Consider the following 22,511-nt stretch of genomic DNA (forward strand, 5'->3'; position numbering starts at 1 on the left):
GCTATGTAGCAGGTTTGAAATAGGTCAAAAGCTGGAAGCTTAAAGAAGTTAGTTTTTCTTTTTTTTTTTTTTTAATGCAGTTCAAACAGCTGATGAGTGAGAGAGCGAGGCCTGTACCCCAGGTCTCAAGACCCGTGAGGTCCTTCTGTCAGTGATGGCCCTCCACTGCCTCCTGATTGGAAGTATTACTAGTCATGCTTTGTCACGTGAAGCTTGTTAAAGTGACAGGCAGTATCCTGAGATGTTAGCTCTGTATAGAAACTTGCTCGTAAAGTCTAAGTCAAAATGAGCTAGAAATTGATCATTCAAGTTAGAATTGACAGATTTTATCAGAAACAGAAGCATCAGTTTTCTGCATCAATTTAAGTATAAGGTCAAATTATGGGGACAAAAACTTAGAAAAATCAAAGATAGCTCAAAAAGGTAGTTGATGCCTTCAAATAAATATTTTACCCTCACAAACAGTTCTAATTAGAATTGTTGGTAAAAGAAGTTATCAGGCTAGCAGTTGAGGAGATCTGTTACTATCAATGTGACTTGACAGGATATCGAAGCACTGTGGGTACAATCCCTCATACAGTATGACAGACTTTATTTAGTATGTATTTTTGATGAAAAGAATCATCCCAAAAGGAAAGTATATTCACATTTCTTATTTTATAGTAACTTACTTTGTTTCTGCATTTTATTTTATTTTTTATTTATTTATTTTTTTTATCCTCACCCAAGGACATTTTTCCATTTTTTGTTCAGGTAGAGTCAGGGAGAGAGAGAGGAACAGAGAGAGAGAGAGAAACATCGATGTGAAAGGGACACATCGAGTGGCTGCCACCCGCACAACCGACCAGGGCCGGGGACAAACTGCAACCAAGGTACGCGCCCTTAGCGGGAACCAAACCCGGGTCTCTCAGGACCGCAGGCCGACGCTCTAACCGCTGAGCCAAACCGGCCAGGGCTGTTTGTGCATTTTACATTGTAAAGTTTTTTGGTGGGTAAATATGTTTATTTCTGATTGATTTATGGTGCTTGGGCAATGGAGAGTACATTTATCTTTGAAAGGTTAAAGGCTACATTTTTTTCACCAATATTTCATTGTACTTGCTAATGTCTGTACACACTGGGAACATGTGGGACTTTTCTTCTTTTCATCTGTAAATATCTTAGTACATGGGCCTTTAAAGCTTAGTAGTAATTTAAATTTTATTTGTTATGAGATACTTGTAAAGGTGTTTTACTGAAAATATGGTGTGCCTTGAGTTCTCTAAGTTCATTTCCTTAGAATTCAATTCAAGTAAAAATAAGATGGTAAAACTTCATGATTCTTTTGGGTTCATTAAAGTTAACCAGAGATATTATGGAAGGAGCCTAATGTTCTTTTTTTGGTGTTCTGTATTTTAATATTACCCTGGCAATTTGTAGAGTTTTAAACTTGGATCTTGATATAATAGAGCTAATATTAAAATTTTTTAAAAAAACATTTAAGTTTTAAAACCTTTTCAAATGTCTTAATTCCTCATTTTCGTGCATTTGGGTGAATTCATTGCTTATTCTAAACGTATTATAAAATGATTTGGGCAATACATTGTGTGCAAAACCCATGGTAGATTCAAGTGGTGGGTTCACATTATTACCATTTTTAAAGATTTGCTTATTTTATTTTTTTTAAAGATAGTTTCTACTTTTGTCTTATAGGGTCGTTGCTCCAGGGAGAACTGCAAATATCTTCATCCACCCCCACACTTAAAAACACAGTTGGAGATAAATGGGCGCAATAACTTGATTCAGCAGAAGAACATGGCCATGTTGGCCCAGCAAATGCAACTAGCCAATGCCATGATGCCCGGTGCCCCATTACAACCCGTGGTGAGCATGTTCTCAGTACTCGTTTATTACATTTATAATTTCAAGTGCTCAGCTTCAATGTTAAAGTAATGATTGCACTAGATCAAGTAGCACAGGTAACAGGATCAGTGCCTCGCACTCGCTACCCCAGTTACAGGCAAACCCCGGAACGGTTTTCACACCGTGAGGTTACTCATCTTCTGGCTAAATCATGTGGAAGTTTGCATTATAGCATGTTTTTCCCCTAAAATTTTTTTCAAATGAAATTCTGTGACTTTCAAGTATAAAATGTTATATTTTGTTTTGTTTAAAAGGGTCATCAGACTTATCAATCTAGTCAGTGTGCATTTTCAGACTACTTTAATGGTAATAGTAATTGTAAAACTTGGCATATGTCATCTGTAATTTTGAGAAACTTTTTCCCTTTCTTCCCTCCTTGAAGAGACCCCATAGTTGTTTTTCTTAAAAAAGGAGTCTTTGTTATTCTTTTAAACATAAATTGAAATTATTTCGTAGTTACAAATGCTAAAAGAATCTGACAGTGATGAATCAATAGCATGGACTTGGAAGACTCATAAAAAGAGAAATAATCAAGAGAGGCAGAAACTCCAAGGCCTTTTAAGAAAAGTCCTAAATATTAGAAGCTGTAGGTGGCTATAGGGATTTAATGTTTACTGAGCAGTGAATGTAGATAACATTTGAGTCTGAGCACATATATTTATTTATTTATTTCGATTTTGGGAGGGTGTATATGATAAATGACTTTAATAACCTTTACTCACATTTTTTTCCTAGAAATGTAAGAAATTAATGTCATAATTTTAGGTGGCAAAAGGTATTCTGATGTTAGTTGTGATGTGGTAATTCTGTATTTAAATGCATGTTGAAATCTGCAACGATAAGATTATATCTGTCAGTTAATATATGTTACTAACTTATATGTAGTATTTTGGGGTCCTGGGAATGTGAAAACCCACATTTTTCTGATACACTAACTGTAGCATGTGGGATAACAAATTTTTTTTCTAATACATTTTAACATCTGAACTCAATGTAATTGTTATTCTCTCTTAGAACTTAATGCACCAATCATTCCAAAAAAGAGGGGGGGATTGCATTTCGAGGTGGGAGGGATCTCCATATCACATCGGCAGTGATACCAATTATCAATACTGTACAGTGGAGGTGAGAGAACGTTGTAATTCTGTGTCTGTTTTAACTTGATATATATATATATATTTTTCCATTATTGGGGGCTCAATTTAAAATACGATATCTTAAATTTATTTTTGTGATATCTGCTAATTTCACTTGTCTATATTGGGATAGCATGAATTCTGCATTTGGTTAAAAAATGTTTAGTTGTCATTCTAACATAAAATATTGGATAAGAATTCTCTGTTACACTTGGCCCTCCCATATATAGTTTCAAAGATTCGATGAATTGTTGGGGTATCTACTACTTTAGTTGATAGAAGATCTCTCCTTGATGGGAGACACTTTGTTCCACTTAAACATTTAAAGCTTATTCTACCCACTCAGGGACCACGAGCACCTCTGGGATCAGCAGGTGTGGTTCCCAGACCGCAGAGAACAGCGTTGGTCACGGCAGTTCCTCTGCTGAGATAGTCCTTGAGTTTTACTCAAGGCCATTTCCAGGGTCAGCCCGTGCGTAATCCTGGCACAAACGCTAAGCGCCATTTATGCTCATGGCTTTGAAATACTACTAGTAACAGATATGCATTGTTTAGGAAATCACTAAGTCACAGGTCCCTGAAACCATTAGAAAAATCACCACATTTTCTGGTGTTTTTGTTGGGAAATTCTCAGCTTAGACAAAGCATTCATTTTCTTTTTTTTATATTTTTCTTTCTTTTTTTTCTCTTTTCCATCACCGTTTATCCCCTCTATGCCCTCTGCACCCCCTCCCCTGCAATCACCATACTGTTGTCCATGTCCATGAGTTTTCTCTCTATTCATTTTTTTTTATTTGTTGTGAGCACATTCAGGCTTTATGTTAATTTTCCCTGATATGACTAGGTTTGAAAGTGCAATTACTCTTTAGCTAGAGGCACCAAGAGATCAGTTTAGAAATACGCTCTATGTAGAGTGACATTTTTATAGTAAGTATAAAAGTCCTTTTAAATATTCAATTTTAAAGCATTTGAGGTTTTAATGGCTATAGAGAACGCTTTAATCCAGGAAATTTGCCTTTGAAACCTCACCTGGGACTTTTGATCCTAGTCGTGAGTGAGCCCTGTTTGGAGGAGGACAGTGGTGTGGCGATTCGGAAATAACCGAGATGGTCATAACCAGCTGCCTGCTGGAACGTTCATGCTGGGCCCACAAATAGGGAAGATAAGAGGCTGGAAGCAGCCGGGTGACTCACAGGGAGAGGACTTGCCACTCAAAGAGGGTGGCCTGTAGTACCCATGACAGTGTTTGAAGACGTGGCACAAACTTGGACCCAACACAACGTATTGGGGATAGAAAAGGACAAAATACTGAGCACATCCATAATACCAGGAGTACCAGCAGTCCGAGTGGCTGCAGGACTTGTCGTCATATAGGGGGAGCATCTTCGTTTTTCTCAGGGCAACCAGTGTGGCCCCCAAACTATAGCTGGAGGAATGCAAATTGGGCAAGGGCTTAGCAGGCAGGGTCCAATCAGATTCAGAAGTATCTAGTACTGTGCCTGGCATGTCGCAGAGATCAAACATTGCTTGGTATGGGAAAGAAAAAATGAGGAGAAAGGAGTTTTCCAAACACGAAAAACAGGCAGAGGTTTATGGTAGTTTACCTTCCCCAGTGTCCAAAGGTACCAGACTGCAGCATGGACCAGGGGCTGGAGGAGGATACATTTTAGCAGGCCATTAGCAGAGGCAGCCAGGGGCTTCACGAGGGTACTTTGGGACCAGGAAATTGCTGTTATGTCACTCAATTTGGGTTCTTGTTTTCTCATAAATTTTGAGAGACCTGGTCTATAAATTTAAGATCTTTGGAACATGACACTGGGCTGACTTGGGAATTGCAGAGATTTATAGGGGAGTTTTCTGTTTTTATGGACTTGATTAAATTGTAATGAAAGGCACCCAGCCAAGAATCAGAAAGAGGATTTAACATTTTTGGGGCAAATATAATACTGTATGGGCATTTACTGAACTCAGTACTTTTTGTATCATAAATCCTTACAACCATCCTCTAAAGTAGGTAATATTATCCCAAATTTACAGTTAAAGACTCAGAGGTTCGGAGAGATTAATTAATATGACTGGCCCTGCAACCGACTAGCTATGTAATGTGAAGATAAATGGAAGACCTATAGTATTTAATTATCCAAATTTTTTAAAATAAAACTTTTGGGTTTATTTTCTAAGTGCTACTTAAATTTTTTTTTTTTTTTTTTTTTTAACTTTGCTACGCACTCTCTGACCCAGAACTAATCTAATGAGATCTGATGAAATAGCCTAACCGAAGGTAGATTGCACCTTGCAGCTTACAACTTGGAGGCATCTGGTATATTTCTTGGGTCCATTGCTGAAAAATATCTTTCAGAAATTCTGTTGATTTCAGGCTCTTGTCGTTGCCCTTGGAGAGCCAGCGGTGGCCTCTGGTGCCTTTCCCTTGCTCCCAAAGGTTAGCCTTGGCCATCCATCCATGCCTTCCGATGACTGCTGCCCCTAGGGTGCACACACCTGGCTGTGTGCAGGTCCCTACCCCGTGTCAAATTCCCCGTGCATTTCATGCATTTGGAGTCGTTAGGGACAGAGGAATACAGAGTTAACTGCATTCAGCTGAAGTCTTGGGTGCTCTCGGCTGTTGGTCCTCTCGTTCTAGCTCTCGCCCCGTGTTCCGAGCCTGTGTTGACAGCTGGATGCGGAAAGCTTTGAAGTCATCGTTTGCCGCACTTCCAGGAACACCTAGGATTCTTAAATTAGCTTTTAGTGCTTTTTCCCCCCAGTTTATCCAACTAGTGGTTGAGATAAGGCCACTTCATCCCAAGTGTTTCTGGTAAAACGTTTCCAGTCAGTCACCCTGAATCATGTTTCATCCATTGGCCTTTCTCACGCCTGTTCCCATGAGGAGCTTGAGGGTGGCCCCGACCTTAGGGACCAGCACGCTTGCTGCTGCTTTTCCACCTGGAGAGCCGGAAGCGAGCCTTCTTTCAGTGTTCAAACTGCATTGAAAGAGAAAGTGAAATTAAGGACCATGTCAATGGCCACTTGATTTGCCCAGTCTGCAAGGCAGTCTGGAAACAGAGGTTACAGTGGCATGTCTTTGATTGGGGTTGTCCGTTACCTTCTTAGAAAAAAATACATTGTAATGTGAATTTGTGGATAACTTCCATTAGCTTTTGGCTCTATGTTTATATTCAAAATAATTATTTACAGAGGCTGTTTATAGCTCTTGTACAGGGTTGTTCAAGAAATCTGGTTTCATACACCTTGATCATGCTGTTAATTTTTAATTAAAACTTTATATGTCATCGCTTGCTAATTTGACCTTCACAAATACACAGACACACGATCTAGACAGATCTGACTTAAAATGTGTGTTCTGTAAATCCCAGCATATACCAGTTATGTATTATTTATTTATCCCTCTATTTTATTAAAACTTGCCAACATTGTTTGCAAAACAAACACTGTTTCCCATAGTGCTTTAAAATAAATTAGGGGCTCTATGATACCTGCAACATTACAGGGTGGTAACATGATAACTAGAAAATTCAGTATTAAAATTACAAAACCGAAAGAAAAGAAATGAAACTTTTCTAACAATCTTATGAGAGAAATTGATGGTTAAATTTTGAGGTAAAGAGGAAATAACATTAAATCTCTTTATCCAGTGTTTAAATATCGATTTCTAGAAAACATGTAGTGCACTTGCTAGTTTCTGTGACAGGAAAATCGCAAATCCGTTGATGCATGTGTTAAGCGAATGTTTGTCGAGGACCAGCGCGGGTGCCGGTTGCAGGATATAAACAACATGAACAAAACACAGGGCACGAGCCTGCCCTCTGAGGGCCTGCAGGCCGCTTGCAGCAGAAGAGACAGACAGATGATCACACACGTGGTGATTAATGCTGGACTTGAGTGATGAGGAATTCTAGAACACAGGGCAGGAAAAGTCTGTTTATAGTTGGGGGTGTGGGTGGATCGGGGGGAACTTCCATAGGAAGAATCCTGCTTCTTGAAGCACGATTAGGAATTAAATAGGTGGGCTGAGCCCTAGCCGGTTTGGCTTAGAGGTTAGAGCATCGGCCGTGGACAGAAGGGTCCTGGGTTCGATTTCGGTCAGTTATATTCAAAATAATTGTTTACAAAGGCTGTTTATAGCTCTTGTACAGGGTTGTACACGAAATCCAGTTTTATACACCTTGATTATGCTGTACCTGGGTTGCAGGTTCAATCCCTGGCCCCGGTTGGGGTCATGCAGGAGGCAACCAATTGATGTGTCTCACATCTTTGTTTTTTTTCCTCTCTCTCTCCCTCTCCCTCCCTCCCTTTCACTCTATCTAAAAATCAATGGAAAAATATCCTCAGGTGAAGATAAATAAAACAAACAAACAAACAGATGATTAGTCCACAAAAGCACCAGCATTTGTAAAAATTGTTTTTCTCTGTTCAAGGTGGTCACTGGCAAAGGACAATACTAAGGCAACCTTCTTTATGCCTTCCTGGAAGCGAGGTCTCTGTAAATCATCATTACAAGGGTGCAGTTAGTATCCAATGCATTATCCTGTGGATACTTCAGAGAAAATAGGATGCCACTTGATAATACCACCGGGTTAATATCCGTCCTTGTGATTCCGCTGAACCCTCTGCAGGGTAGCTTTTGGATGGAGATTTGGCAGGGCAGCAGTTCAAGCTCCTTCCTAATCCTGTTAGGGCGCTGATGGGCCCAGCAGTGACCTACCTCCAGCAAGGTGCTCTTTGAAAAAGGGATGTAACAGATTTACAAAAATGCAAAAGAAATGATGGAATGTTGTACTTTAAAAAAAAATTTTTTTTTAGCAGCTTTTGGAATCAAGTTTCAAAGCGTAGAGCTATTATTATTGACTGATCACCTGTTTAGCAAATAGCTCTACTTATCTGGAGAGGGAACAATTTTGAGATAATGCTTGTTGAATAGTTGATGTTTCAGACTTTTAAAAGCCGCTGCAGATTTTACTTGGGGAGCGTGCCCTAAAACTCATCAGATGTGAATTTGTTCTGCTGAATTAATCCGGAAATCAATTCATGTGACAATTCTGTAGAAAGACTACAGTGGGAAAATTGTTGCCAGCTAGTAATATCCATATTCGTATCTAATAGAAGTATTCTTTTCCCTGTAATATGCAACTTCTGGTATTATAGGCATTGCAGAGTATACTTTGGTTTTATTCAGTGAGCTTTAACAAAGCTGAATTTTATTGGCTACTGGTCTTACTTTCTTAAAACAGGAATCCTTTTCTTCCCTCCAAATAAGTTTATAAATTTTACCTCTATCTCCTTCTAAATAATTATAGTAGATTATGTACAGTGATGTGAACATCTCAGTAACTTTCTTTAGTATACCTCAGAAAATGCACTATCTGGAAACAGAAATTAACTCACAGCAGTAGACTACAAAGAGGAATGGTACTGCCTGGGTCTGTTCTCCATATTCTAGTCTTTTCGTCCTCAGTGTTCAATTTCCTATAATTCTTAAATATCTAATAGGAAAAATCGATCACTGGCCTGGCTGACATTTTGCATATTGTATCTGAGAGTTTGTAACAGTGTAATTTTACCTGAATATTTCAGAGTAGACGTCCAACTTCAATATGTATCCACTGCACAGGCCAACCCTTGTCCTGCCGCTGCCTTGGCAGCCAGTAGACAGTGGAGCATAATAAATCAGCTGTCCAGGTAGCTGTTGGTGGGCAGAGACTGCCCCGGCCCCAGCTGCTGACAGGTTATGGATTGTTCCATCTGGAAGGCAGGAGGCGCTGTCCGGGTGCAGCGGCTTCGGGCAGGCATGGATCTGGGGATGGGCGCTAGGACTTTAGGCCACTTCATCAGGCAAGAGCCACCGACCTGCCTGGCAGCAAACCATGGCATTTAAACCAGCACGTTCTGAGGCATAATTATTTTACCTTGAAAATACCAAAGGAATCTACGGTGTATCGTTCCTTCTCCCAAGTGAATCAAATTAAGTATCACAGTTTCTGTTTTTCACGGTCTTCTTAGTAAGAGTGTGTATGCTAGCTGCATACACAGAGATTTTGCCCTAAACCTATGTGTGAGGTCAAGAGAAGAAGTGCATTCCTAGGACAGGGATTTTCAGCTTCAGCTCTATTGACGTTTGGGCTGGGATAGATCTCGGCTGTAAGGAGCTGTCCCATATATTGTAGGACATTTAGCAGCATCCTTGGGTTTTACCATTAGATGCAATAGCACCCCCCAGCTGGGACGACCAAAAATGTCTTTAGACATTGCCAGGTCTGCTGCGAGGCAAAATCACCCATAGTTGAGAACTACTCTCCTAGGAAAAAGGGAATACTTGAAATCTGTAAGTCAGGGCCAGACTACATCAAGGAAATGTCTTTTTTAACATGTTTCTTGTGAGCTATGAGAAATACATCTTAATTGCATTAGAACTTTACTTCAAATTTCTCTTGATTGTTATATAAACTCAGGATCATCGAACTTCTTATTTCTGAGAGAAGAATTAGCTACATTGTAATGTCCCTTTTATTCTACAAAAATGTCTATGATTCTGTTCTTTAACCACAAGGTAAAAGAAAACGAATTGTTAGAAATGACATTCAGGAACTTTTGTCCATTCGTTTTTGTGTTTTGGAGACTATCATTACTATTACATAAAGTGTTAAACTTTAAGAATTGAAAATACATTGATTTAGCAAGTTGAAAATGTATCAATAAGATGAAAAAGTGTTGTGCTAGGTTATGCCTCTAAAACTGGAAAAGAAAATTGCTAGATAGATTTTAGATGAATTGTTAAAGTCTATCAAGAACAGATATGTTTTCTGCCCTGGCCGGTTTGGCTAAGTTGTTGGAGCGTTGGCCCACGGACCAAAGAGTCGTGGGTTCAATTCCGGTCAAGGGCATGTACCTCCATTGTGGTTCTGGCCCTGGTCAGGATTGTGTGGGAGGCAGCCATTCGATGTGTGTCTTTCACGTCGATGTTTCTCTCTCTCTCTCTCTCTCTCTCTCTCTCTCTCTCTCTCTCTCCCTCCCCCTTCCTCCCTCCCCTCTCTCTCTCCCTCTCTCTCTCTCCCTCCACTATCTGAAGATAAATGGAAAAATATCCTCGGGTAAGGATTAACAAAAAAATAAAAATAATAAAAAAAAGAACAGATATGTTTCCTGATATGCACATTTTTATATCAACAAATAGAAACCATTCTCATATATCCATGAAAGTACTTCTGGCAGAATTTTAATTTTGTACATTTTCTTCAGTACTACCATAGGTATGCCCTTGAAGAATCCTGTAGCATATAGTTAGAAGTGTTCTCTTTCAGACTTCACATTTTTGAATGATTCCCCCCTAGTAGGATGAATTTGTTGTTAAATATCTCACAAGGGTGTGATAGGTTGTTGTAATATTTATCATTTCCCCAGAAAAACCTTTGACAAGTGAATATGCCAAACACTTTATCTTGCGTGCCCAAAAGAAATGGTGTCATCATGAGATTTATTCACAGTTTACATTGATGGTGAAACTCAGTTCTCCATGGAGAGTTCTGCTTTATTTAGTCTAGATAATAGGACACTTGCAATCTATTAACAGTTGTAAACAGATCTTTCAAGAACATCTGACATAGCAATTATGAAATACATTTCTTAGACCAGTTTCTAGGGCTAAGTCAGGACAAAGGTGGAAATTAGGTAACCAAAAGTTTCCCTACTGAGTAGTTGGTTGATCTATTGTTCATAAAGAAATTGCATGTATTACAGACCCCAGGGTTTAACATTCCAGTGGAAAATTTAATGGTATGTTACCTGTTACATTTTAGAAAAATATTGATTTGACCAATGCTTATTTAAGAAGCATCCTTATCCTGAATGAGAGTAAATAAACACAACATTAAGTGGAGTGAGGTAAGGCGGGAGGAAGGAAGAATAGATTGGGGATGGATGGACGGACGGACGGATGGATGGATGGATGGATGGATGGATGGATGGATGATGGGTGGATAGAACATATATATTAGGACACCAACTTTCAATCAAGACCTTCATATTAAATTTTTCTTTTCACTTTATTTTTCAGCCAATGTTTTCAGTTGCGCCAAGCTTAGCCACCAATGCATCAGCAGCCTTTAATCCCTACCTGGGACCTGTCTCCCCAAGCCTGGTTCCAGCGGAGATCTTGCCGACTGCACCAATGTTGGTGGCAGGGAATCCTGGGGTCCCTGTACCTGCAGCCGCAGCAGCTGCTGCACAGAAACTAATGCGGACAGACAGACTTGAGGTAGGGATGATGAGCGGGTTTCTTTCTGTACTCTGTTGTCATTTGCAAAGGGCACTATTGCTTTGTTTATTTCCTTCATTGCCATAGAAGTTAAAACAAATTAAAAGCAGAGGTTTTGGTTTAATGTTTAGAGCATTTTACTGGAATATGGGTATGCTATATTTGATGAATATAATGTAAATAAAGCCACAACATCTATGGGTGGAATAATGGATAAGAACTTGGACTCTGGGTTCAGACTGCCTGTTACTTTGCTGTGCCTCAGTTTCTTCATTTTTGAAATGGAGCTAATAATGGCACTTACCTCAGAGAGTAAGAAGAATGTCTGGCGCCCAGCAAATGATTCTTAAGTATTTATTGCTGTTGTTATTAAGAACAACAAATTTTATTAATCCCCTGATACTTGTTCTCGTAAAGGTGTTATTTAGTTGCTATCTATAAAGCATTTTTAAATTTAATATTGCAAATTGCCTCATAAGCTTTACTGTGTTTTGGTTGGAATAACAAGGCGACTTTGCTATGAACTGTGCTCTTAAAACATTTTTAATTGGAAATTGTGTGATGCTCTAAGTCCTAGAGTCAAGGACGATCAGATGTATGGGCTTTGCTCTTGCTACATGAAAAAGAATTAAAGATATAAATCATACTGACGTCGTTCAGCGTTTCAGCATGGCTGTAAATGAATGAATTTGGTAAACTACAGATCGAGGGGGAAAATGGCAACATCACTGTACAATGAAGCTCTAAAACCTGTCAGCAGTGTCCAGCTAAAGAACCAAGTGACCTTTTCCTCTTTTCCCTGGCTCAGATGAGGTAGTACTGAATGATGAGAAGTTCTGCATGTATTAATTATGGAGGAAGCAGCAAAATAAGGCTTTTGTGGGAACATAACTGACACTAATAATTTATCAGTTTAGCAGGAGTTTCTTTAATAAGCACCAGTTTCCTGTTTATTGCGTTTCATTGTATGCTTTACAGTCTCAGATTTCAGCATAGTTCTAACTGCCATCACCTTTTTGATGGTAATAATAATAGTTGATATATATTGGATGTTTATTGTCTACCAAATACCAAATCCTTTACGTGCATCACACATTTAACCCTCAAAACAATCTTATGCGGAAGATACTGTAATTAGCTCCACTTACTAGGGCAGTGACTTCAGGGGGAGAGATGCGACATAATGTTTTCAAGGTCACAAAGGTTCCAGGGGTGTGAAGTCAGAATGTCGTTTTTTAAACACTGTATCTGCCCCTATTTCCATACAGGTGATAATACACAGAAGAGGCAGCAGATTCTGGCCCCTGCACACTCTTTAAAGTTTTGTTTGTTTTAAGCTTATTTCTTACCTTTCATTAAACACTTTGGAAAAGGCTGCGAATTAAGAGACTACTGGGAGCAGAACCCAGAAAGGACTTGGAGACCTGGTCGTGTGCCCTCTGTGGAAGGGGGGTTCTGCTGTCAGCAAGGAGATAGAGAGACCTTGACCTGTGTGCGGCTTGTCATTGCACCCGGCGCTTGTTCACTAATTAACCAATGCCATTTGCTGTAAGTCAGGAGGAAATTGGAGAAATTTTCAGTGTTTAAAAATGATCAGGTGTGCAACATGTGAACCCCACCCCGCAATCTTTCTGAAGCGAACCCTGGGTTCATAATGCATAATTGATTGATTGATTGATGGGAACCAAATAGGCAGTCTGAGATGAACTTTAGTGAATTATTTTATTTTATTTTTTTTATCCTCACCCGAGGACATTTTTCCATTTTTTGTTCAGGTAAAGTGGGAGGGAGAGAGAGGAACAGAGAGAGAGAGAGAAACAGCGACGTGAAAGGGACACATCGAGTGGCTGCCACCCACACGACCAGGGCCGGGGACAAACTGCAACTGAGGTACGTGCCCTTAGCGGGAACCGAACCCGGGTCTCTCAGGACCGCAGGCCGACGCTCCAACCGCTGAGCCAAACCGGCCAGGGCAGTGAATTATTAATAGGAGATGACATTTAGAAAGCTGAGAAAAATCTCTTAAAATCTTGTTAAAAGAATATCTTTAAAAGGCTGAGCTATGTGGTCAGAACTCTTCTAAACTAACCCTCTCACAATATTCGGTAGTCTGTGATTGATTGTATTCTGCATAGTGTTTAATCAAAGTGAAAATGTTTGTCCGTTGGTATTGTTTTTCTTTTGGGCGGAGCTTCTCCGTGTATGTTGTCTGTCTTAATTTGCTAGAGTCGCAACAAGTGACTACTGCTGCATTGATAGTCATTTCCTTTTAACCTGAATGCTACTTATCTAAAGGCCCGGTGGTGGAGCAGCTTCCTGTCTCGTTCTTGTTAATCCATCCGATCCAGTGTCACAGTTCCAGCCTGTTGGGATGTTGCCCTGTGAACAAAGGGGCATGTCTTCCTGCCCGGCACTTGTGATTTTAGACACTCTTATCTTCAGGTTGTTTTCTCTCGTGCTAATTGCACTGCAGACCGGAGTCTAAAAGACATTGCATTAAGTGCACATACTTGTTTGCTAATTAGCCACCTGTTTAGTTATTTGGCATTTAAATCTATACTTTATATTTTCCTCAAGGAACTCTAATGTACATTTTCGAATTTTGAGTCCTTTGGAGCTGAAAACATTTAACTCGATTAAAATACTGGCCGATTTTTCTTGTCACTTCCTTCTTTTTGCTACAACTCGTTAGACAATAAAGAAATGAAAAATACCATAGATTTATCAGCCTTCTGGTTCTTATATAATTGCTTGGAAGAACTAGCAAGTATTTACAGCACCCAATGTGATTCAGCAACAACAAAAAACATGTTAAATTAGAAAACAGGACTCCAGGGATTAGTGCTAGTGCTGTTGCTAATTAGTTAGGTGAGTAAGCTTGGCTTAAGTTTCTCATTTCTCTGTGCTTCATCTTCCACACACATAAAATTAGGGGAGTGGACTAGGTGATCTCTGAGATAGTCGGAACATTCTGGGGACATTCAGGTAATTTTCGTGACGTTAATGTCAGCTACAGACTTTTGAAATGTATGTGTAAAACATATGCATAAGCTTTATATCAATATTCATATTGCCCATTCTTTGATAGGTATCTTTTAAAAGACTTTCTGTTACTGTAAAAGTCAGTTTTCACAGTTTTTTCTAAGGAGGAGCAAATGTCTTAAATATCAGTCATAGTGGCTTTTAAAATTCCATTTTGTGACCTTGGGATGCCTTTCTGTAATTTCTAAGCAGCAGTTTATTTTGAATGATTATTTTAAGAAACTGTTAAAATCTGTAGGTACTGGAAAAGACTGAGGTTTTTATTCACAGTCCTGCTTCATGATGAAGCATAATTAAAATCATTGTTTGACTTAGTTTCAAGAAACAGAGAAACATAGTATTTTTATGGTGCAAAAGGACCCCTGAATGCACTCCTCCCATTAATTCAACAATATCAAGTGAAAAACTATTGAACATCTTTCAAGGAAAAAGTATTGTGAGGGATATCTCTCAAATCTCTTATCAACAAGAAAAAGTTCACATCAGAGGAGTGCCAAGCTCACGGATGATGCCCGATAGCTTGTTGAATGAATGAATGAATGAATGAATGAATGAATGAATGAATGAGTCAATGAAACAATCAACCAGTTAACCAATTAATCACAGAAAAAAAAGTGCTCTTATTTCGAGTTTGGGATAATCCAGTAGTGCAGTTAAAACATAACAACTTTTTAGCTTTTATTAGCATTCTTCTTGGGAACATGTTTAAATTTTGAACATTCCAAGTACAAAATAGGCACCTTATTTATGCCCCAAGTCTTTGGGATGATTGTCAAAAAATGGAGAGCCTCCTCCCTAGAGATTGATTCGGAAGGTCTTCGGTGGGGCTCCGGGGTCTTTTTCACAGAGTCCATAGAACACTTCCTCCAGTGGATTATTTTTTAGTCCATAGATTTTTTTTGGAAATGAAATGTAGTACTTAAGCGTTTTCAGTGACTATCTTCATTGAAATGATGGTTTTTTACTGTGAAAGCAACCCCTTGTTCATTTTGTATGAAAATATATAAAACTCACCTGATTTACATAACAAACCCTGTCTTAAGACATATAGAGTAAAAGACTCAACCAACCTTCTTCTTGATTGAAGCATAGTATGTGTCTAGCTAAATGCTTGGAATTATTTTAAGCTAGATTTGAAAAACCACTTACTGAACTATGAAAAGTACTTATATTCGTTGATCCTCCAATGCCATTTCTGCACATTTATCCTTAGAAAATGATTTTAAAATGCTTATTGTCATAAGAATATATTCCTTGCACTATGTATGGTATTTGGGAATATTGGAAATGATTCAAATGTTCTCTGAAAGAGTTACCTATATTATACACATCTATTTGATGGAATTCGATGCAGCCATGAAAAATGATTATTCTGGACACTTAGTAAAATGAAAATGCTTAGCAAAAACATATCAGAGCAGTAGCTGCACTATAATTACACCTATTTGAAAAATGTGTACATGCAGATGACTGGATGAGACTAGAAAAAGAGCCATAATATTGTTAGGATTTTCAAATTTAATTTTACCTTCTGTGTTCCAAATTTTCTGTATGGTAAATTGTACAATTTCTTATCCTGATTTGAATTATGAGATCAAATTTGTTGAAGTGTTTTCTGTCGATTATAATTTGTTAATAGAATTCTCCCTCTAAGAGATTTCTTTTGGGGATCGGCATATTCTAAAGTTGTCTTGAATTTATCAGAGAAATCAGGCCAAACCAGCCCCTCTGGCCTGTAGCTCTCACAAGGAGAGCTTTTCACAAGGGATTTTTTATTTCTTCTTTATTTTTCCAAAGACAAGATTAATGGGAGAACTGCCATTTCAGTATATTTCTTCTGTTTCATTTCCCATGTCATCAGAAACCCTAAGCTGGAAAAAAAGAAAGAAACAGACAAAAACACGTATCATGCAGAAGCATTTGACTAAACCCTTTGAAGTTCAGAAGGGGCTGGCATTAGAACAAGGTCTAAGCCGGCTGCTGGTGGTCAAGTGTAGTTTTAAAATTCTCCCAAAATGCATCCTGCACGTACAACATTGTAATAAATCATTATAATAAACCTATATAATGAGTAATCCAGTCCCATAAATAAATAAAGCTATACAAATGGCCCACACATGAGTAAAGCAAATGGAGAGGTATGAGAAAGTATCCTAGAATGACTGATTTTTAAAAAAAAATTTTTCTTTATTGACTTTAGAGAGAAGAAGGGAGAGGGAGGGAGAGAGAGATAGAAATATCAGTGAGAAATAAAAAGTCAAATTCAGCCCAGCAAAATAGCAAATCTTTGATTTTAATAGTTATTAAAGATCCTACAAATAGATTACTTTCATTTATTCCTTTTAGAGAGAGAGCATGGGAGAGGGAGAGAGAGAGAGAAAGAGAGAAACATCGATGAGAGAGAGCATCGATTGGCTGCCTCCTGCATACCCCCCACGGGGGATAGGGCGCACAAGCTGGGCATGTGCCCTGACCAGGAATTGAACCAGGGACCTCTTGGTGCATGCCATGGGTCAGTGCTCAACCACTGAGCCACATCCGCCAGGCCAAATCGATTACCTTTAGATCTTCTTTCTTGTCAAAGATCTTCTTTCTCTTTCTTGGCAAAGAGGTAAGCTCAGTTGAGAAACCTCCTTAGTTCACCTGCTGTTTCTTTGCGAGCCTATTCAAGAAACAGGATACTGAAGAGCCAGCAGCGGTTCTGTGAGATCACGTGTAGGTTCCTGTCGGATAGGGCTGTACTGACAAAAAAAGTAGCCTTTTTGTTTATTGTAGTATCAGTTTAGTATAAATTTTATCTATATGCATGAAAAGTTTTTATTCTCTTTTAAGTATGTCTGTCTTCCCATCCCTGTTGATGAGTCTGATGCAGTAAATGTTGGTTAGGGCCTGGGGAGTGTGTGTGTGGCTTAGAAAGCTCCCCAGCTGGTTCTGATCTTTGGCCCGAGTGGAGGACAGTAGTTCTGGAGGACAGCGTCATCATTTTTGCTTTTCGAGCTGTAATCTCCCGGTTATCTTTGTTTTCTTCTGTTCAATGAAATGCAATAAAATAGGGTTGTCTGTAATCTCCTAAGTCATTTTTGTATTTTTATTATCCCTCAGAGGGTCTGGCACAGAGTAGTTATTCAGTGAATTTTTAGAATTAAATAAATTGAATGAGGGGGCGAATCAAGTTAGCTCATGTGGAATACAAAGCTGTAGCTGGTTTGAGGTTTCCAAATAGTGCAAGAGGTCGTTTATAATGTTCTGTTCAAGGTGTAGCACGATACAGATTGTGCCATCCTTTTTCAAGGAAGAGCTTCTTCAATCATGGGCATGAGTATAATGGGGAAAAGAGCTAGAATTCAGTGTGATCGTTTTAGGTACACAAAGCCAGGAAAACCTTTGCTTTTTAAATAGTAACAGGGTTCCCGTTTCTCTTTGTTGCTGAACTCCAAAATAAAGTGCTCAGAGTCTTTATTTGCTCAGTTTGTGAAAAAAGGAAAAATAAAAACCGTTTCCTTGAAGCTTGAACTGGGAACATGAAAATATTAAAAGAACATTCCATGTTTTAGAAGGCCCTCTTGTGGTAAAAAGGTCCAACTATCCCAAATGAAAGTCTGGGAAACCTGATAGGAGAGATCAGCACAACAGACTTTATTTAATAGTAATAATAGTAGGAGTCAAAATTGAGCAAATGAATGCTAAATAATCCATTTTCACCTTTCCTCCATGGTCCCCATTGCAAAATTAAAAGACATAAAACAAATAGGCAGTAACAAAAACAATCTTTTCCCATCTGCTTTATATAACTACCAAGGAAATCTCTAAGGAGCTAAAAAAAATTGCTCCTGGAAACATTTTACTAAAAAGCTAGCAAATTTTACTCTTTATATTTTTGACTTAGAAATAATTGTAGTTGAGCACAAAAGTTGCAAAAATAGAATGAAGTGTTCCTGCCTATTCTTCACCCTTACCTAAATAGTAACATCTTACATAACCATCGAGTCATTTACAAAACCAGAAGATCAGCATCAATATGCTGCTGTCCTCCAATGTACAGAGCTTAGTCAAGTTTCATCATTTGTCTTATCAGCACCCTCCCTCTGACTCCAGGGCTCTCAAATCTGTGACAGTGCCCCGCCTTTCTTTGTCTTTCATGACCTTGACTTTGGAAGAGGACCCATCAGTTATTTTGTAAACCATCCTTTCATTTCAGTTTGTCTGGTGTTTCCTCATGATTAAATTCAGGTTATGCATTCTCAGCTGTCGTACAACTAAAGGGATGTTGCGCACTTGTTTTTTTCAGAGCTTATAAAAGTAGGTGCGTGAATGTCTTGTTACTGGTGATGTTAACTTTGATCACTTGGTTAAAGTGGTGTCTGCCAGATTTCTTCACTGTGATGTTACTATTCTCCCCTTCGTCATTAATAAATATAGCCACCTATTTTATATTAGATGTGTAACATAATTAATGTCAGAAATACATTTTCTCGCTCATGCACATTTTACCGGAACGGCGCTATAATTTGTACACCTCAGTAGGGATTTTTCAAGATACTTTGTCGTTTGTGGGCACGTTATCTTTTCCCTTTTCATCTGTGGCCTTTCACCGGTCCTGCACTTCCAGGGCAGACCCTCAGGAAGATCCTGCCTGTCCGTGTTGACTGACCCCATGCCCCTCGTGACCTTGCAGGTGTGTCGAGAGTACCAGCGCGGCAATTGCAACAGAGGAGAAAACGATTGTCGGTTTGCTCATCCTGCTGACAGCACAATGATCGACACCAACGACAACACGGTCACCGTGTGTATGGATTACATCAAAGGGAGATGCTCTCGGGAAAAGTGCAAATACTTTCATCCTCCTGCACATCTGCAAGCCAAGATCAAGGCTGCCCAATACCAGGTCAACCAGGCTGCAGCAGCACAGGCTGCAGCCACCGCCGCTGCCATGGTGAGTGGACACGCCAGCTTGCTCCTCCCTAGCACAGCGAACGAGTTGTTCTGACTACAGGCTCTTCATTTATTAACTTTTTTTTTTTTTTTTTTTTTGCTGAAAATATGTTTGTTCAGGTATCCCAGATAATACATAATGTAGTTACCGTTCACAAAAGTGAGGGTAACTCCTCAAATGGTTCACATTGCTTCTACCTTTGGCCTAACTCTTAATACTCTGTCATATTCTGGATGTAGGGTTCCTGAAATTTCTGCTTTGTAAGGAACACCTGTCTCTTTTTCAATTTAATGATACTGTCATTTCCGGTGCTCTTAGTTCTGCGTGCGATCTAATCAGCCGTTGTCCCCCTTTGGCGTGCCCTTCTGCACACCAAGGCCCGCCTCGCTTTTAACAGTAGTGTAATCTGGAACTGTTTAGGAGAATTGCTTGGACAAAATCGTTTTCAGAACTACCTACAAGATTTTGAACAGTATGCCATCTAGATTGTCCTAAGTAATATCGTGGCATAAACGTAATTGTAAAATGAAGGAAGCTCGACTATGCCATTATCTAGAAAGGAGAGAGCAGTACTCAAGGAGTTAGACATCGGATCACTTAGAATAGATACTAAACTCTAGTCTGAAGGTAAATTTTAATGTGATCGAATAGCTGATTTGAATGAGTCTGTTCTTTGTTCTTTGCTTAGCTGTTTTAACATTGCCCCCTTTTTTTACATAAATATATGACCTGACCATTAAAATAGTCATAAAGCACAATAATCACGAGAGAGGTCTTTTCTGTGTTTGTTTATGGATACTTGAGCAAAAATACAGAAGGCTGACTCTCTCTTCCTCTCTTCCTTTCACTCTTTTTTTTTTCTGTTAGAGGATCTTGTTTGTAATTAACTACAAAGAGGAGTTATCCTCCCAATAACAACTCAGTAGTGCCCTTATTGTGCATGCTTAGTCTTGTTATTCGTTGTATATGGCATTCCGATGATTTGTTTTTTTATTTGTTTTTTCTCACCTACCCAAAAATGCACTGCTGCCCCCATGATGCACCTCTGCTTGCTGTTTATGTTAATGCGCTTGAACCCCACTGGCCCATTGCCATCATGTGCTCGCTGCCTGCTAATTAAGACTCAGTCGGCTGTCAAATCACTGAAGCGACCCCTCGAGGCAACCTTTGACCTGGTACTATGACCTTTCACCTTTTAGCTTGGCATGTAGCTTTGTTGTAGATACAAGTTTTTTTTTTTTTTTAAATCAACTTTAATATATATATATATATTTTTCTGTTATAAAGTTGCAAAGTACAATGAAAAAACTGAGTGTGGTTTCCTGACAAAATTAGTGGAAAGACTATAATATAAGTGCCTGGATGGATATCATACAATGAAAGCTTCTGAAAGCCCAGCAGCCCACATTCAGTTTAACTACATTGTAGAACGTTCTAATGAAATACTTCAAGGACATTAAAAATGTATATTTTGACTGTATGTTTATGTACCTATTTGATTAGCATGGCTTTAGCGATAGAATTATACTTTTTAAGATTTATAGTTCAGTGTTCAAGAAAAAAAAAACTTGCATGCTCCGGGGCATTTGCATGTCTAGGTAGAGCTGGGGGGAGGGGCAGAGTGGGGTCAGTTGTTATTTTACCTGTTTCGTTCACTCTGTACAATTAACGATTAACATTGCTTACACTTGTCGACCCTCACGGAGCTCCCAGTGCAACTTTTCTCCTCCTCCTAAATCAGTGGCTTCTCAGAAAGCCCGAAGCATTATGGGACTTAAAACACTTTAACGCAGTGTAACATGTGCTCGTGTACTAGCGGGTTTTCTTTTTATTTTTGGACCGAAAATAATGCTTCCTTTAAAGCTTTTATCTCGTGTTTGTTTTAGAAAGTGTTTGTTGATTGGATCCCCCCTCCCCCTTGGGTAGTTAAGGCTCTGCTGCTTGCTTGCTCATGCTTCCTAACAATTTTACCCTTCAACTGATTTTTCTTTTTTCTTTTTCTCTTTTTACTGGTATTTGTTTTTTATACTCATTCACTAAACAGGGAATTCCTCAAGCTGTACTTCCCCCATTACCAAAGAGGCCTGCTCTTGAAAAAACCAACGGTGCCACCGCAGTCTTTAACACTGGTATTTTCCAATACCAACAGGCTCTAGCCAACATGCAGTTACAGCAGCATACAGCGTTCCTCCCACCAGGTAAGGGGTTGGGCTGCTCCAGGGCTGTGGGGTCCTGTAGCGCAGGCGAGCCAGCCAGGCCCCCAGGTGGTGGTTAGTCAGAAATGAGGTGGAAGAAGGTAAGGTGGGACGGGGACAACTTATCTGAGGTTTCTCCGGTGGTTTTCCTTAGAAACTGGGAATTGTAGCTTTATGAAACGTGGAGTCAAGCTCAGTGATGTTTTGTGTTCTTGTTTTTGTTTGTGCAATTTGGAATTGAAATGTACTTTTTTTTTCCTTTCCTCAAAACTGTTTGTTGTATGTGTGTCAAGCTACTTTATGACACTTTCCTGCTGTAAGACCCCTTTGCCTCCGAGTCCATTGAGTTCATTCGAATGATTTGAAATGACACCTTCAGTTTTGATTTTGATTTTTCAGCCTTTTTGTTGCCAAGGTGGAGAGTAAAACACTGACTCTGTTCTAGAGAGCTCTTAAAAGTGCTGTTGTCAGTACCTGCCAGTGCATTGCTTCAAATCAGGCTGGCTCCTCAGCTAGCATTTAAACAGCCCTAGGATCCCAGGGAAGTTAACATGCATTATTGAGTTATACACTTGTAGTTTCAGTTGACTTCAGTGTGGTCACATAAACATACTCTAGAACTCTCTATAAGGATATGAAATGTAAAAACATAAACAAGTCTGTCATTTAATTACCTGGAAATTCATTTACTTCTGAAAATACATATTAACCTCCTTGTGATCTGAAATTCAACTAACCAGAGACAAAGACCATTTTCCTCTTTACTTCTTCACCTTAGCTAAAATAAGTTACTGTGGATTATGAGACTTTTAAAATAAAATAATTTGTATTTTTTTAGTTAATAAGTTAGAAAAAGAAATAAATAAATACATTTTTGATGAAGTGTGTCAGAGATCCGGGCCCATTAGTCTGTTGAGTGTGGACAGTGCGTTAGGTTCGTATGCCATGAAGGAATGTGATCATTTATTTTCGGAGTATAAAAATAATAATAAATTATATTCACATTAATTTTCACGTCTAAACCCAACTTTTTA

At 39.0% G+C, this 22,511-nt stretch overlaps 1 protein-coding gene across 35 annotated transcripts in view; it reads left to right on the forward strand.

Annotated features, from left to right (window-relative positions):
* MBNL1 (muscleblind like splicing regulator 1) overlaps window positions 1-22,511 on the forward strand; it is a 193,473-nt gene that overhangs the window by 154,235 nt on the left and 16,727 nt on the right. For 16 of the 35 annotated variants that reach the window (XM_036242619.1, XM_036242648.1, XM_036242641.1 and 13 more), the window contains 6 exons: window positions 1,693-1,863; window positions 2,917-3,027; window positions 11,107-11,307; window positions 19,025-19,282; window positions 20,404-20,457; window positions 21,327-21,480. In XM_036242619.1, coding sequence (XP_036098512.1) covers window positions 1,693-1,863; window positions 2,917-3,027; window positions 11,107-11,307; window positions 19,025-19,282; window positions 20,404-20,457; window positions 21,327-21,480 — 949 coding nt within the window. The remainder of the gene's footprint in view (window positions 1-1,692; window positions 1,864-2,916; window positions 3,028-11,106; window positions 11,308-19,024; window positions 19,283-20,403; window positions 20,458-21,326; window positions 21,481-22,511) is intronic. The other 19 variants (XM_036242634.1, XM_036242642.1, XM_036242632.1 and 16 more) reach the window with 3 other exon arrangements.

This window comes from Molossus molossus, unplaced genomic scaffold (assembly GCF_014108415.1).
Source record: "Molossus molossus isolate mMolMol1 unplaced genomic scaffold, mMolMol1.p scaffold_m16_p_5, whole genome shotgun sequence".
NCBI classification, from domain to species: Eukaryota; Metazoa; Chordata; class Mammalia; order Chiroptera; family Molossidae; genus Molossus; species Molossus molossus.